The following is a 16,279-nucleotide window of genomic DNA, read 5'->3' as shown; positions in this document are numbered from 1 at the left end:
CTCAGTAGTTGTGGCGCACAGGCTTAGTTGCTCCGCGGCATGCAGGATCTTCCCAGACCAGGGCTTGAACCCGTGTCCCTTGTGTTGGCAGGTGGATTCTTAACCACTGTGCCACCAGGGAAGTCCCTGGACCAGATGATTTTTAAAAGTCCTTCTAGCTCAAAATTGTTTGATTCCAAGTCCCACACAAGAAAATAAGTTTAGAGGTTAGGTAATATACTATTATATAAAATAGATAATAAAAATTCATTCATAATTCTAGCTGGTAATCCCTTTATTCCTTCAGGTTGTAAGTACTTTTAACTTTATAATAGGAAGTGTAAATGACATAGAAACAGAAAATCTAAATTAAGTAGCAGAGATACAAGCATTAAAAAGCATTAACCAAAATTTTTTTATGGTAAGTACTACCTTTATTTTAAAAAGTTATACATGCTAGAAAAAAGCATAAATGATGCATGTAAACAATTGTTTACCAAATACTTATTTTTTTTTCCTTATAAAGGTGCAAATGATCTTTAAATGTAAACACAAATGTTGCCAAACATTTTTGTAGTGAGGGGAGGGAGAAGAAGGTTATTCCTTATGGTTGTGGTTAAAGTCTTTTTCAAAGCTTTTACTGCAAGATACATTGAAAAAATTGGTGTATGATCACAATAACAAAAACACTTTAACCACTGAAATCTGTATTCTTCTTTTTCCTTAAAAATGTTAACTTTTTACCAGAAAGTGCAATTTGAGAGTGGTGGTAATAGTGGCTTTATAGAATGAGGATAATGATATATAGTTTTTATAAAAGAACCAAGATTTTATCAATTAAATGCTTCAATTGATTTTATACTCGTTAGCATACTATTTCATGAACTGAAGAATTCATTCCCTTGGAGGCTGTGATTACAGGTAAGCCTCAGCTTCAGCAGGCCTGAGCATCAAGTGTAAATTGCATTAACAGTATTCACTGCTGGGGAGAGGCCATTTCTCCCTGCTGGTCCTTAGTAGCAATAGGAAATAGAAAGGAAAGTTGCTTCAGTCAGTAACGTTTTTGAGCAAAAACTTGCAGAGTTACACGTGATTCTACTGGGGGATTCTCAAGACAGTATATGAGAATCATATACTGTTTTTGTAGAGGCACTGAGCAGAGCTCTAGATCTAGCAGGAACTCTAGAAAAAAAGACTTTATAGTGGCAAGCAAGTCCATAAGGAAGGAAACAAGATGTGAGCTTCCACTGATGAAAACTTTGGCATCTGAGTCCTGGTCTTATTCATTTAATATTCCTTTTGAATTGTTCTAGTTAAATGAGATGTTTGTTTTGTTTTTTAGATTTTTAAGTCTTCTGGTGCTTACTGCAAGAATGATGCCTAACTAATACACCTTGCATACCTATCTTTGTCACTGATAAGTCCCTGTAAGTAGTGGAGTCTTGTGGATGGAGTGCTTAGAACTGACAACTAGATCCCATATAGACCTCTTCCCTTATTAGTAGTTTCAAACTTAATCAGTATCTTAAAAATAAGGTTTTACTGCTTGAAATGTTTTTTTTTTTTTTGTCTTTCCTTTTTTTCTCTTTTGGTGGGAGGAAGGCTAAATCCCAAAACAAAAAACCAAAAACCCAGCAACAAAAATCCCATGATAAATTAAAACCAAAAATAAATATTCTTCTGCACAGAACTGAAAATTATTGTGCAAAGGTGGCGTCTTGCAGGTGAAGTACTTTCAATGTATCTGTATTTCCACATGTTGAGGCACCGGCAAATAATAAAATTTGTTTAGTGTATTCTAGAGCTGTACAAAGCTCCAAAGTCAAAGCTCTCCACAATACAGAGGAGCAAATGCATGACTGTCTTCTATATGGTCACCATATATGGGATTCACAATGTGTCATTTTTATAACTCCTACTCCACCTCCAAGCCGACGGTAATTCATCCCGCCATATAACCTGCAAAGAAAGAAACACAATCAGATTTCTAAATAGAAAAAGCACTATTTCTTCCATAATGCAGATGTTAATAAAACACAATTCTTTGTTTTATATCACAACTAATATTTTTAGCTTCATACATCTCTTCCAAAGAGTAGGAGCTGGAATTGAGCACTGGCAAGTAGCAGAATTATTTCAGACATTGACTGAAATTCTCTGACTTTTAGGACACTGTTTTAAGAGAGCACCATATATCCATTTTGCCTTGTAACTTTATAACTCTACATGTAGACTGACTTATAACAATTACACAGAATCACATATTCTACATTTTTGTGTCTAATTTTGACCCTGGCTATAATATTTTCCCACCCACATTTTGCTTTTGCCTAAACTTCAGTGATTTATTTCTATCCTTTTGTTTTGTATGTACTCTTAGAAGTCTTCTCAAACCCTTTATGGAACAAAGCTGGATATGATTAAATAAAGTCTGCATCTAGTTTTTGATATGTGAAAAAGATCATCTTCAAAATTAAGGATTTCCATGGAAAAGAATATTAGATCCTCTGTCAACTGTAAGTATTGATTTTAAATTGGCTTTAAATTTGGGATATGTAACTACAAAAATTTATATAGTAATCCCTCAACAGATGGTCCTTAAGAATTTCATGAATATTACTTGGTCAAATATTACTAACATATATTAGTAATAGTTACTGAGAAACAAGTCCTTACATAGGATGATAGTCATTAAGTGGCAGAAATAAACTTGGCTGTCTTCCCAAATTATGCTTACCCAGATTCCCACTAAAAATAGAAAGCTGTATATGGAAGAAAATACACCATAAGTGAGAGGCTCCTATTCATGAAAACCTGCCATTCTCTTTCCCTTAACCGCTATTAGGTTTTGCTGAAATGTTACCTTTTCAGTGGGGCCTCCCTGGGCTACCTTTTAAAGTGGGTAATCCTCCCTGGACTCCCTGCCTCTCTGCTATTTGCCATAGCACTTCCACCCCTGGTATGGCACTATCTCCCTCGTAATGTCAGTTCCAGGCGGGCAGGGAATTTTGTTGTGTTCACTTTTGTATCCCCAGGGTCTAGAGCACTCAGTAAATCTTTACTTCATGAAAAAGGTTGTGAAAATGTGATGTATAAGCAAAAAGTGCTACAGTGTTATTAGTCTGACTTTTAGTATTGTGACCACTGAGCCATGCAGAGCATGAGAGAGATGCAGAATCCAAAGAATGTCATTCAGATATCTGTCAAAGTGTGGCTTTCCCTGTTTCCCAGAGATGAAGACTATAAAAAGAACCCAGTAAATTCATTAGTTGAATCTTACATACTAATGAAAAAAATCTGGGTGATAGTTACAGGCTCAAAATTAGAAAATGTATACTCAGAATGCAGCAGGAATGGACTACAAGACTGCCCCTTCTGGAATATAATAGTGACTATAAAAGACGTCAACTTATCTTTCATAGTCATGAGAAAAATCTTTCAGAATGTCTTCTGCCTCAGATATCATATCTAGACTGCTATCTGTGGTTTATGTGCAACTTCAACCACTGAGATGGTTACCCCAGACGTGTTTAGGCAAATAAGCCCAATTCTCTGAGAAAGAACTGCTTAGAAGGTAAAACTTTTTTTTTCAAAGCTAGTATTTAAAATAGATATTAGTATAGATATAAAGTACCTCAAACCCATACTATTAATATTTTATATTAAAAATGAGAATTAACTATATATTTGACCTTCTAAACTTATAGTGTTTAAGAGACTTTGGCATATTAGAGCATCTATCAGATTAGTTTTGTCAATCAAGCTTAAAATGTGTGATTGAGCAAAGATCAAGTTTAAAATGTATGACTGAGCAAAGATTTAGACTTAGGATTTTAAGTTGAAAGGTTTAAGAGAATTTTGCTACATTTGTAAAAGTTTTTGAATATTTAAAATAAATGCAAGAGTCACCCAATTTATGTGAATTTATAAGAACTACTTAGGTATTTAGGAAGGATTTGTTAGACAATTAAGGATTTAAAAGCAAAGTAAAATTAAGCCTACGAATACAGCTTAACTTAAACTCTCCTAAGTAAGATGTAGCCTCCTTGCTAAAAGTGACTGTTACAATTTACCAGACATTAAAATAGAGTAATAACATATTTAAATATTTTTAAAACTCAAGAGAAAAAATAGTTTTAAAATGAAATAAAGTATTATTTTTAAAACGGTAACTGCAATTTGTTTTTCCTGGGCATAAAAATTGCAATGACAGATTGACAGCCAAAGGTCTAGGTTCTAATTCTAACTCTGTCACTAACTTGCTTAGGCAGGTCTCTTTATTTCTCAGTGCTTTAGTTTCCTCAGCTGAATGTGACGGAGCTAGAGGGGAGATTGTTTTTTCTGTTTTTGCTACCTCCAATTATAAAAATGGACAGTTACCAAAGAGAGGAATTTTGTAAGATGTCAGCCACTTTAGAGCAATGAAGTCAAAATAAGCCATCGAATATGGGTAACTTTGAGCCCTTTTCAAAGTACTGCAAGAGGTAATTCAGTATACTGACCATCTTGATTTTCATGGTCATGTTTTATCTCAAGCCTATGATTTTCAAGTCAGCAGTGAGGTGATTTGCAACATAGCTTAAAGGTTACCTCCATGTATTGGCATCAGGATCAAAAACTTCAATGGTCTTCAAGTACGTTGTGCCATCAAAACCTCCTACAGCCATGAGCTGTCCATTCACTACTGCCAGGCCAACCTATGGGACCAAAACACAGTGGCTGCTGAAGAAGCTGCTCTCTATTAGGTATGGATGAATCTATATATCCAATCCAATCCAATATCAATGAATTCGAGTGAAGTTAGATAAGGTAGTAGATAAGACAGGGCGATGCCTTTCAAAGAAGCAACTGATTACAAGATAAATCATAAGATGCAAACTATTGTATATAGAATGGATAAACCAGAAGGTCCTACTGTATAGCAGAGGGAACTATATTCAGTATCCTGTGATAAACCATAATGGAAAAGAATATTAAAAGAGAATGTATATATGTATAACTGAATCATTTGCTGTACTGCAGAAATTAACATAATATTATACATCAACTATACTTCAATAAAAGTAAATAAATCATAAAAATAATTCTCTAATTAAAGATATGATTGGATATAAGATATTTAACTTCTTGAGATAATAGTAATCAAAAGAAATTAACTTTTTTTTCCAGTACAAAAGTGACAGGGGTTGTTTTGCCTATACAGTGCATCTCCTCACTGTCCCATTGTATTATACTTTACAGATCAGACTTCTCCTTCTGCACAGCCCTCTCTTGGTGCTTTTGCTTTTCAAAGTTTTCAGTAGCCGGGCACTTACTCCACTACGGCGGGATGTCATAGCCACCACTGGAGACCACTGGTTGGTTCTGGGGTTGTATCTCTCAGCACTGCTAAGCTCTGTAGTGTCATCTCTACCTCCTACGGCATAGATCATATCCTGATACACTGCACAGCCTAGGTGTTTCCTCCGGGTCCCCATAGGGGCTATGGTGTGCCATCTGTTTTCCTGAGGATTATAACGCTCCACTGCAGGGAAAAGAAAAACCAGTAAGTGACCATGCAATCATTTCCTTTCACCTCTAGTTTTCTTCATAGCTACTTCACTTTGTGATAACATATATTTTCAATAAGCAATCTGATTTTTGCTTCTGAGAAGGAATCAGCTACCTTTGGATAATACTACTATATTCTCATCAGGGACTGATTTCTTTTATGTATGGTTGATGGAAAGGGCATGTGTTGGAGTCAAGGTACCTAGTTCTAGTTCTGGCTATATGACTCATTAGCTACGTGACTCGTGGCATCTCTCCTTATCTTTAAATGACAGGATTAGACTATAAACCAGTTTATAAGTTTTTATTTATTTTTAGATTATAATACAGAGGATTTTATTTGTTTTTTAAGGAAAGATGGTTGGGGGGAGGGAAATAATATTAAGAAAATAGTTGTTTTATTCATTATAAATTCCTAGCAACTTGTGAAATGAAGGGAGAAAGAAATACTTTGGGAATATACTAGTAGACTATGACTGCAGAAGGAGCTGAGGAAGAGCTAACAGTTGAACTCTCCTAGAGGGAAAATAATTTTCTTAATAAATGATAGGATAACATGAACTTTTTATACTTTTTGTAAGGGGACTCTCCTAAGAAAAAATGTATTGGTTTGGGGAAACCAGACTGACTTTGGAAGGAACTAACCTGTGTTGAGTGGAGATGTCCCATCAGAGCCACCTACAGCGTATAAGAACCCTCCTAACACAGCCACAGCCACGCCTAGTCTCCTAGTACTCATAGAAGCCACCCGAGTCCACTTGTTCTCCTTCGGATCATACCTGCGGTAAGAGAAACCAAAGACTGCACGCATGTTTTTATTAAGTGAAGCCTTTTCCATAAGGTATGAAATTATGCTAAAGATATGTTAGATACATAGATTTGCTAAGGTCAAATGTACAGAGAGAATCTAACATTTTTACATAGTTATCAGTATTCTGACTTATGAACTGGGGCTAGAACTCTGAAAACTACATTTCTCCTTTGCGAAGCTGGCTCTCTACTAGATTCTGCCAAAAGGAAGGACTAGACACTTTCTGTTTGCTTGCCAACCCTGTCAATATTGTCTCAACATTGGCCTTTCACTCTGACAGTAGCAGTTAATTTCAGTTTCTAGACTTTTTCTGGCACTTCCAAAGCTAGCCTTGTTGGGGGTTTCAGTCACAGCTCTGTGAGGCAGCTCCTCTGAGCTCCTGAGATAACAGTACCAGTGTTCTGGTTATCTGTGCTGTGTAACAAACCACCCCAAAACTCAGTGACTTTCCACAATAATTATTTTACTAATTCTTATGTTTCCAGGCATCAGAAATTTAGGAAGAGCTTCACAGGGAAGTTCTGGCTCAGGTGTCTCATGTCGTTGCTGTCAAATTGTGGCTAGAGCTGGAATACCCAGGTGCTGAAGCAGCTGGGCGCTGGCTGGGCATGTCTCCATGTAGCCTCAGGGTCTCTCCATGTAGGCTAGTTGGGCTTCCTCTCAGCATGGCGACCTCAGACAGCTGAAGGCTTCAAAGGTGAGTGCCCCAAGAGTTACAAGTGAAAGATGTATCATCTTTTATGACCTAGCCTCACAAGTCACATAGAGCTACTACCATATACTGATAAGCCAGCCCAAATTCAAGGGGAGCAAACACAGACCTCATCTCTCAGTGCAGAGTTTCAAAGTCAGATTGTATGAAGAGCATGTGAGATGTCAGGTATTGTAACCATCTTTGGAAAATACAGCCTTCCAGAACCAGCCAGGCAAATAACCCTCCATGGAGATGTGAGTCACAGCTGTTCAGGGCACCCTCTCCTCAGGTGCTGATGGTCCTAGTTCTATGGGACCTCTCCTCCAAGCTTCTAGGCTCTAATAACTCTAATCTCTTTCCTTGTCTTCCTAGACCTAGGGTTCCTACAGTTACTTCAGTGTCCTTTTTTCTTTTTTTTTTTTCCAGCCCTTCAATATGTGCTAGCCAATTTTTTTTTTTTTTTTTGCAGTACACGGGCCACTCACTGTTGTGGCCTCTCCCGTTGCGGAGCACAGGCTCCGGATGTGCAGGCTCAGCAGCCATGGCTCACGGGCCCAGCCTCTCCACGGCATTTGGGATCTTCCTGGACCGGGGCACGAACCCGTGTCCCCTGCATCGGCAGGTTGACTCTCAACCACTGCGCCACCAGGGAAGCCCTAGCCAATTTTTTAATGTCAAATTCTCTTTACTAAAATAGCTGATATGGTTTCCATTTTTTTTAACTGAGCCCTGATTGATAAATTATTGGTGTTCAGAAATAAATATGACAAAAATCACTTGGAATTGTGCTGGGCATTTTATTACATAGGTGAAAAATTCTGTTAGTATATTAAGTATTGTATAGCAAACTATATCAATATTACAGGATATAAAATAAATAATACTAAAAATAGCCCTTATTCTTAAGAAGCAAGCTGGGGAGACACAGCACATTCTTAAGGAAAAACCTCCAAACAAATTCTGAGAATGTAGTAACTCACAGAGATGAAAGAAGCAGAGATATAAGTGCTGCAGAATGGAGGCCCTGGAGAAAGGTTATGGTTAGTCAGTAAAGGTATCTTGAGGTTCATGCACTTTGAATAAAGTTTATTTTTCATCACTTTTAGAAAATTCTCAGCCAAATATTCTGTCTTCAAATATTGCTTCTGCTCTTATTGCTATTTTCCTTCTGGGCCTCCAATTACATATGTGTTAGTCTGTTTGTGTTCCCTGAGTTCCTTATGGTCTGTTCTTTACATTCTGTTCTTCTTTTTGGATATTTTCTATTAATCTGACTTTGAGTTTACTAACTCTGTCTTCTGCTGTGTCCAGTCTACTTCTACCCTATTTAATCTCATTCAGTGAGTTCTTCATTTTAGATACTATATTTTCCAATTGTAGAAATGTACATCTTATTTTTAGATTCCAATCCTATATTAAAATTCTCCAACTTTTTAACCCATTGATCTTTTCCTCTATTTTATTCAATGTATTTATTATACTTATTTTAAAGTCTTTTTCTGTCATCTCCAAATATGGATTATCTATAAGTCGGCTTCTGTTGTCTACTTTTTCTCTCAATTATTGGCCACATTTTTCTGTTTCTTTATATGTCTCATATATTTTTTTATTGTATGCTTGGCATTATCATAAAATAATGGAATCCTAGAAACAGAAATTGATATTATACCCCTGTTGACAACACCTATGCCCCAAACAATGGATTCACTCTTTCTTATGTTAGGCAGACACGGTGAAATGTTGAACACCTCAATCCAATCAGGAATTAAGCTTTACAATCCACAGATTTAATGCAATCCCTGTCAAATTACCAATCGCATTTTTCACAGAAATAGAACAAAAAATTTTACAATTTGTGTGGAAACACAAAAGACCCTGAATAGCCAAAGCAATATTGAGAACAAAAAACGGAGCCAGAGGAATCAGACTCCCTGACTTCAAACTATACTACAAAGCTACAGTAATCAAAACAGTATGGTACTGGCACAAAAACAGAAATATAGATCAATGGTTCAGGATAGAAAGTCCAGAGATAAACCCATGCATCTGTGGTCACCTAATCTATGACAAAGGAGGCAAGAATATATAATAGAGAAAAGGCAGTCTCTTCAATAAGTGGTGATGGGAAAACTGGACAGCTACATGTAAAAGAATGAAATCAGAACACACCCTAACACCATACACAAAAATAAACTCAAAATGGATTAAAGACCTAAATGTAAGGCCAGATACTATAAACCTCTTAGAGGAAAACCTAGGCAGAACACTCTCTGACATAAATCGCAGCAAGATCTTTTTGGATCCACCTCCTAGAGTAATGAAAATAAAAACAAAAATAAACAAATGGGACCTAATTAAACTTCAAAGCTTTTGCACAGGAAACTATAAACAAAACGAAAAGACAACCCTCAGAATGGGAGAAAATATCCAAAATACACAAACAGCTCATGCAGCTCAATATCAAATAAACGAACAACCCAACCAAAAAATGGACGAAAGATCTAAATAGACATTTCTTCAAAGAAGACATACAGATGGCCAAGAGGCACATGAAAAGATGCTCAACATCACTAATTATTAGAGAAATGCAAATCAAAACTACAATAAGGTATCACCTCACACCATCAGAATAGCCATCATCAAAAAATTACAACAATAAATGCTGGAGAGGGTGTGGAGAAAAGAGAACCCTCCTACACTGTTGGTGGGAATGTAAACTGGTACAGCCACTATGGAGAAAGTATAGAGGTTCCTTAAAAAACTAAAAATAGAGCTACCATATGATCCAGCAATCCCAGTCCTGGGCATATATCTGGAGAAAACCATAATTCAAAATGGTTCATGCACCCCAATGTTCATTGCAGCACTATTTACAATAGCCAGGACATGGAAACAATCTAAATGTCCAACGATAGATGAATGGATAAAGCAGATGTGGTACATATATACAATGGAATATTAGCCATAAAAAAGAACAAAATAATGCCATTTGTAGCAACATGGATGGACCTGGAGACTGTCATACTGATGGAAGTAAGTCAGACAGAGAAAGACAAATAGCATGATATCGCCTATATGTGGAATCCAAAAAAAGGCTACATATGGACTTATCTACAAAACAGAAATAGAGTTACAGATGTAGAAAATAAACTTACGGGGCAGAGTCAAGATGGCGGCAGGGGAGGACACTGAGTTCGTGCCTCCCCACAACTAGGGCGCTGGCCGGACACTGGTAGGGGACCTCGATGCCCAAGGAGATGGGAGGAACCCCTGAGAGGCCGGGTAGGATGTGGGGGGAGTAAGGGGGGATGAGAAGTGGAGGTCAGACAGGACCGGTGCCCCTGAGGGGTGGCTGGGAGGGGGAAGGGGTTCTCATAACTGGAGGAACGCTTGGGGGGCTTGGAGATCAGGGGGAGCAAGTCTAGCGTTTCCCCTGCCCAATCGGGCCCCGGGAAGCCTGCAGGGTTCCCGGGCCAGGTCCTCTGCCCTCTGAGGCCCCCTCTGGGCCATGTTGGTTCTAGGGGCGTAGGAGGGAGGCAGGGGGAGAAGAGGAGAGGAGGACAGGGTGGAGCCTTCTTTTTTTTTTTTTAATTAATTAATTAATTAACTTATTTTTGGCTGTGTTGGGTCTTCATTGCTGCACGCAGGCTTTCTCTAGTTGTGGCGAGCTGCGGCTATTCTTCGTTGCAGTGCGTGGGCTTCTTATTGCAGTGGCTTCTCTTGTTGCGGAGCATGGGCTCTAGGCTCACGGGCTTCAGTAGTTGTGGCACACGAGCTCAGTAGTTGTGGCTCGCAGGCACTAGAGTGCAGACTCAGTAGTTGTGCCGCATGGGCTTAGCTGCTCCATGGCATGTGGGATCTTCCCGGACCAGGGCTTGAACCCACGTCCCCTGCATTGGCAGGTGGATTCTTAACCACTGCACCACCAGGGAAGCCCCAAAGCCCTCTTTGATTGGAGAATCGGGGAGGCACAGAGGGCGTTTCCCCTGCCCACTTGCCCCCGGAAAGCCTGTTGGGCTTCCTGGTCTGGTCCCCTGCCTTCTGGGGCCCCCTCTGGATCTGTGGGTCCTAGGGGCATAGGAGGGAGGAGGGGGGGAAGAAGAAGAGAGGCCAATGGGGCAGGGCCCTCCAGGGATTGGAGGATCGGGGGGAACTCACCTAGCGTTTCCCCTGCCCTCTCGGGCCCAGGGAGCCTGCTGGGGTCCTGGACCTGGTCCTCCACCCTCCAAAGCCAGAGGCACTCCTGGGCCACTGCTGCTGCACTGAGCCTAAGCCCCCACCCTCCCAGGGCCTTATCCGGCCCTGTGGGACCTAAGCATAGGCCCCACCCACCACCTAAACCCCGCCCCCCAGAGCCAAGGCCTTTTCCGCTTTTTTTTTCCTCCTTTTTACTATTGTGGTTCTGTTTTACCTTCTGGTTGTTGTTTCATCTATATTTTTATTTTTTTATTATTTCTAACAGAAATAAACGAAATAGAAACAAGTAAAATAGCAAAGATCAATAAAACTAAAAGTTTGTTCTTTGAGAAGATAAACAAAATCGATAAACCTTTAGCCAGACTCATCAAGAAAAAAACAGGGAGAGGACTCAAATAAATAAAATTAGAAATGAAAAAGGAGAAATCACAACTGACACCACAGAAATACAAAGGATTATAAGATACTACTACAAATGACTATATGCCAATAAAATGGATAACCACGAAGAAATGGACAAATTCTTGGAAAAGTACAATTTTCTAAGACTGAACCAGGAAGAACTAGAAAATATAAACAGACGTATCACAAGTAATGAAATTGAAACTGTAATTAAAAAGTTTCCAACAAACAAGTCCAGGACCATATGGCTTCACAGGCGCATTCTATCCAACATTTAGAGAAGAGATAACACCGATCCTTCTCAAACTCTTCCGAAAAATTGCAAAGGGGGGAGTACTCCCAAATTCGTTCTATGAAGCCAACATCACCCTGATACCAAAACCAGACAAAGATACTACAAAAAAAGAAAATAACAGACCAATATCACTGATGAACATAGATGCAAAAATCCTGAACAAAATACTAGCAAACAGAATCCAACAACACATTAAAAGGATCATATACCATGGTCAAGTGAGATTTATCCCAGGAATGCAAGGATTCTTCAATATATGCAAATCAATCAATGTGATACACCATATTAACAAATTAAGGAATAAAAACCATATGATCACCTCAATAGATGCAGAAAAAGCTTTTGACAAAATTCAACACCCATTTATGATAAAAACTCTCCAGAAAATGGGAATAGAGGGAACCTACCTCAACATGATAAAGGCTGTGTATGACAAACCCACAGAAAACATCATACTCAATGGTGAAAAACTGAAAGCATTTCCACTAAGACCAGGAACAAGACAAGGATGTCCACTCTTATTCAACATAGTTTTAGAAGTCCTAGCTATGGCAATCAGAGAAGAAAAAGAAATAAAAGGAATATAAATTGCAAAAAAAGAAGTAAAACTGTCACTGTTTGCAGATAACATGGTACTATACATAGAAAATCCTAAAGAAGCCACCAGAAAACTACTGGAGTTCAATGAATTTGGTAAGGTTGCAGGATACAAAATTAATGCACAGAAATCTCTACCATTCCTATACACTAACAATGAAAAATCAGAAAGAGAAATTAAGGAAACACTCCCATTTACCATTGCAAAAAAAAGAATAAAATACCTAGTAATAAACCTGCCTAAGGAGGCAAAAGACTTGTACTCAGAAAACTATAAAACCCTGATGAAAGAAATCAAAGATGACGTAAACAGATGGAGAAATATACCATATTCTTGGATGGAAGAACCAATATTGTGAAAATGACTATACTACCCAAAGCAATCTCCAGATTCAGTGCAATCCCTATCAAACTACCAATGGCATTCTTCACAGAACTAGAACAAAAAATTTTATAATGTGTACAGAAACACAAAAGATCCTGAATAGCCAAAGCAATCTTGATAAAGAAAAATGGAGCTGGAGGAATCTGGCTCCCCAACTTCAAACTATACTACAAAGCTACAGTAATCAAGATAGTATAGTACTGGCACAAAAACAGAAATATAGATCAATGGTTCAGGATAGAAAGCCCAGAGATAAACCCATGCACATATGGTCACCTAATTTATGACAAAGGAGGCAAGAACGTACAATGGAGAAAAGACAGCCTCTTTAATAAGTGGTGCTGGGAAAACTGGACAGCTACATGTAAAAGAATGAAGTTAGAACACTCCCTAACACCAAACACAAAAATAAACTCAAAATGGATTAGAGATCTAAATGTAAGACCAGACACTATAAAACTCTTAGAGGAAAACATAGGAAGAACACTCTTTGACATAAATCACAGCAAGATCTTTTTTGATCCACCTCCTAGAGTAATGGAAATAAAAAGAAAAATAAACAAATGGGACCTAATGAAAACTAAAAGCTTTTGCAAAGCAAAGGAAACTACAAACAAGATGAAAAGACAACCCTCTGAATGGGAGAAAATACTTGCAAATGAATCAATGGACAAAGGATTAATCTCCAAAATGTATAAACAGCTCATGCAGCTCACTATTAAAAAAACAAACAACCCAATCAAAAAATGGGCAGAAGGGGCTTCCCTGGTGGCGCAGTGGTTGAGAGTCTGCCTGCCGATGCAGGGGACATGGGTTCGTGCCCTGGTCTGGGAAGATCCCACATGCCGCGGAGCGGCTAGGCCCATGAGCCATGGCCGCTGAGCCTGCACGTCTGGAGCCTGTGCTCCGCAGTGGGAGAGGCCACAATGGTAAGAGGCCCGCGTACTGCAAAGAAAAAAAAAAAAAATGGGCAGAAGACCTAAATAGACATTTCTCCAAAGAAGACATACAGATGGCCAAGAGGCACATGAAAAGATGCTCAACATCACTAATTATTAGAGAAATGCAAATCAAAACTACAATGAAGTATCACCTCACACCGTCAGAATGGCCACCATCAAAAAATCTACACACAATAAATGCTGGAGAGGATGTAGAGAAAAGGGAAGTCTTTTGCACTGTTGGTGGGAATGTAAATTGATACAGCCACTATGGAGAACACAGTATGGAGGTTCCTTAAAAAAACTAAAAATAGAACTACTATATGACCCAGCAATCCTGCTACTGGGCATATACCCTGAGAAAACCATAAGTCAAAAGGACACATGTACCCCAGTATTCACTGCAGCAGTATTTACAGTAGCCAGGACACAGAAACAACCTAAATGTCCAACGATAGAAGAATGGATAAAGATGTGGTACATATGTACAATGGAATATTACTCAGCCACAAAAAGGAATGAAATTGGGTCATTTGTAGAGATGTGGATGGACCTAGAGTCTGTCATACAGAGTGAAGTAAGTCAGAAAGAGAAAAACAAGTATCGTATGTAAATGCATATATGTGGAATCTAGTAAAATGGTACAGATGAACCTATTTGTAGGGCAGGAATAGAGATGTAGACATAGAGAAGGGACATGTGGACACAGCACGGGAAGGGGAGGGTGGGATGAATTGGGAGATTAGGTTTCATATAAATACATTACCATGTGTAAAATAGATAGCTAGTGGGAACCTGCTGTATAGCACAGGGAGCTCAGCTCGGTGCTCTGTGACGACCTAGATGGGTGGGATGGGGGGAGGGGGTGGGAGGGAGATCCAAGAGGGAGGGAATATAGGTATACACATAGCTGATTCACTTCATTGTACAGCAGAGACTAACACAACATTGTAAAGCAATTTTACACCAATAAGAAAAAAATAAACCTATGGTTACCAGGGGGAAGTTGGGGGGAGGGATAAATTGGGAGATTGGGATTGACATATACACACTACTATATATAAAACAGGTAACTAATAAGGACCTACTGTATAGCACAGTGAACTCTATTCAATACTGTGTAATGGCCTATGGAAAAGAATCTAAAAAAGAGTGGATAGATGTATATGTATAAAGATTCACTTTGCTGTACATCTGAAACTAACAGAACATTGTAAATCAACTCTACTCCAATAAAAATATTTTTTTAAAAAAGGAACTGAGCTTTAGTTAGACTCAGTCCACCTTTGTTTTTAAATGTCTCAAGGATGAGATGTCTTGTATTTGTTGCAGGCCCCTCCCTATAGTAGGACTTTATCTTCTAAGCACTGTAAGATTGCATGAGATTTCACTTAACCTGGTCCACTGCTCTCCTGTGCTATCCCAGCACTCAGCAAACGTCCCACTGGGAAAAACAAAAGTATGTTCCAGAATCCAATCTGTCATGCCAGCCTACATGATTTTCAAAAGTTCCCCTGATTTATCCTCCTCCAGGAGAACCCCTCTGCCTAGACCAAGTCCAGTATTCAACCCATGTTAAAACCTGGCAAATGTTTTTGGGAAGAAAATAGCTGATGATCTCATCTCACATAAGATGGGCTCTTTCTTCAGTGGACTCTTAGCTCATCTAGTCCTTGTTACTTCTACATGTCTCTGATGATTTTAAAAATATGATATTTGTACTTTGTCATTTTTTCCTAGTTGTTGCAGTGGGAATGATGGCTGTCACTACTTATTGCATTCTACTTAGAAGCAAAAGCCTTTGCATAACTTTTTAAACCCTTTTATTGTAAAATAAAATATTGATACAGAAAGCCACACAAGAACAAATGTATAGTTTAATAAGTTATTATAAGGAAAGTCTACTTATAACCACCATCCAGGCCAAGAAAAATAACTTTGCCTGCCACACTGGAAGCCCTTCCACGTGTCCCTTTCCAATCTCAAAACCTTCCCCCAGGCAGGGTAACCATTATCCTGACTTTTACAGTAATCATTTCCTTGCATTTCTTTATAGTTTTATCAGCCACGTATGCATCCCTAGACACTTACTCTTACTTATTAATTTCTTTTTGTATTTTTATTTACTTAGTTTGTATTTTTTTATTTTTTGGTCGTGCCATGCAGCACGCAGGATCTCAGTTCCCTGACCAGGGATCTAACCCGTGCCCCCTGCCATGGAAGCGCGGGGTCTTAACAACTGGACCACTTTTTCATATTTTTAAAAAGTCTCCTTTTTTCTACAGGTTTTTCCTCTATTCTCCTTCTCCCTCCCCCACTCCCAGAATTCATGTTTTAGAACCTGGGCATTTGACCTGCAACTTCTCCCACAATATGGATTTGATCGACTGTACACTTATAGTGCAGCTCTACACATTGGCCTGTCCTC

General features: G+C 38.7%; 1 protein-coding gene across 1 annotated transcript in view; it reads right to left on the bottom strand.

The window, feature by feature from the left end:
* Nucleotides 1-410: 410 nt before the first annotated feature.
* Nucleotides 411-16,279, bottom strand: part of KLHL20 (kelch like family member 20) — a 77,551-nt gene continuing 61,682 nt past the window's right edge. Inside the window, exons 9-12 of the mRNA XM_082669919.1 lie at nt 6,175-6,308; nt 5,295-5,503; nt 4,570-4,676; nt 411-1,938 (exon numbers count right to left, since the gene is read on the bottom strand). Coding sequence (XP_082526045.1) covers nt 1,854-1,938; nt 4,570-4,676; nt 5,295-5,503; nt 6,175-6,308 — 535 coding nt within the window. The 3' untranslated portion in view covers nt 411-1,853. The remainder of the gene's footprint in view (nt 1,939-4,569; nt 4,677-5,294; nt 5,504-6,174; nt 6,309-16,279) is intronic.

The sequence above is a fragment of the Grampus griseus genome (assembly GCF_964374135.1).
Source record: "Grampus griseus genome assembly, chromosome: 1".
NCBI classification, from domain to species: Eukaryota; Metazoa; Chordata; class Mammalia; order Artiodactyla; family Delphinidae; genus Grampus; species Grampus griseus.
The sequence above is the reverse complement of the archived record's forward strand: the minus strand, read 5'-3'. Positions and strand labels throughout refer to the sequence as shown.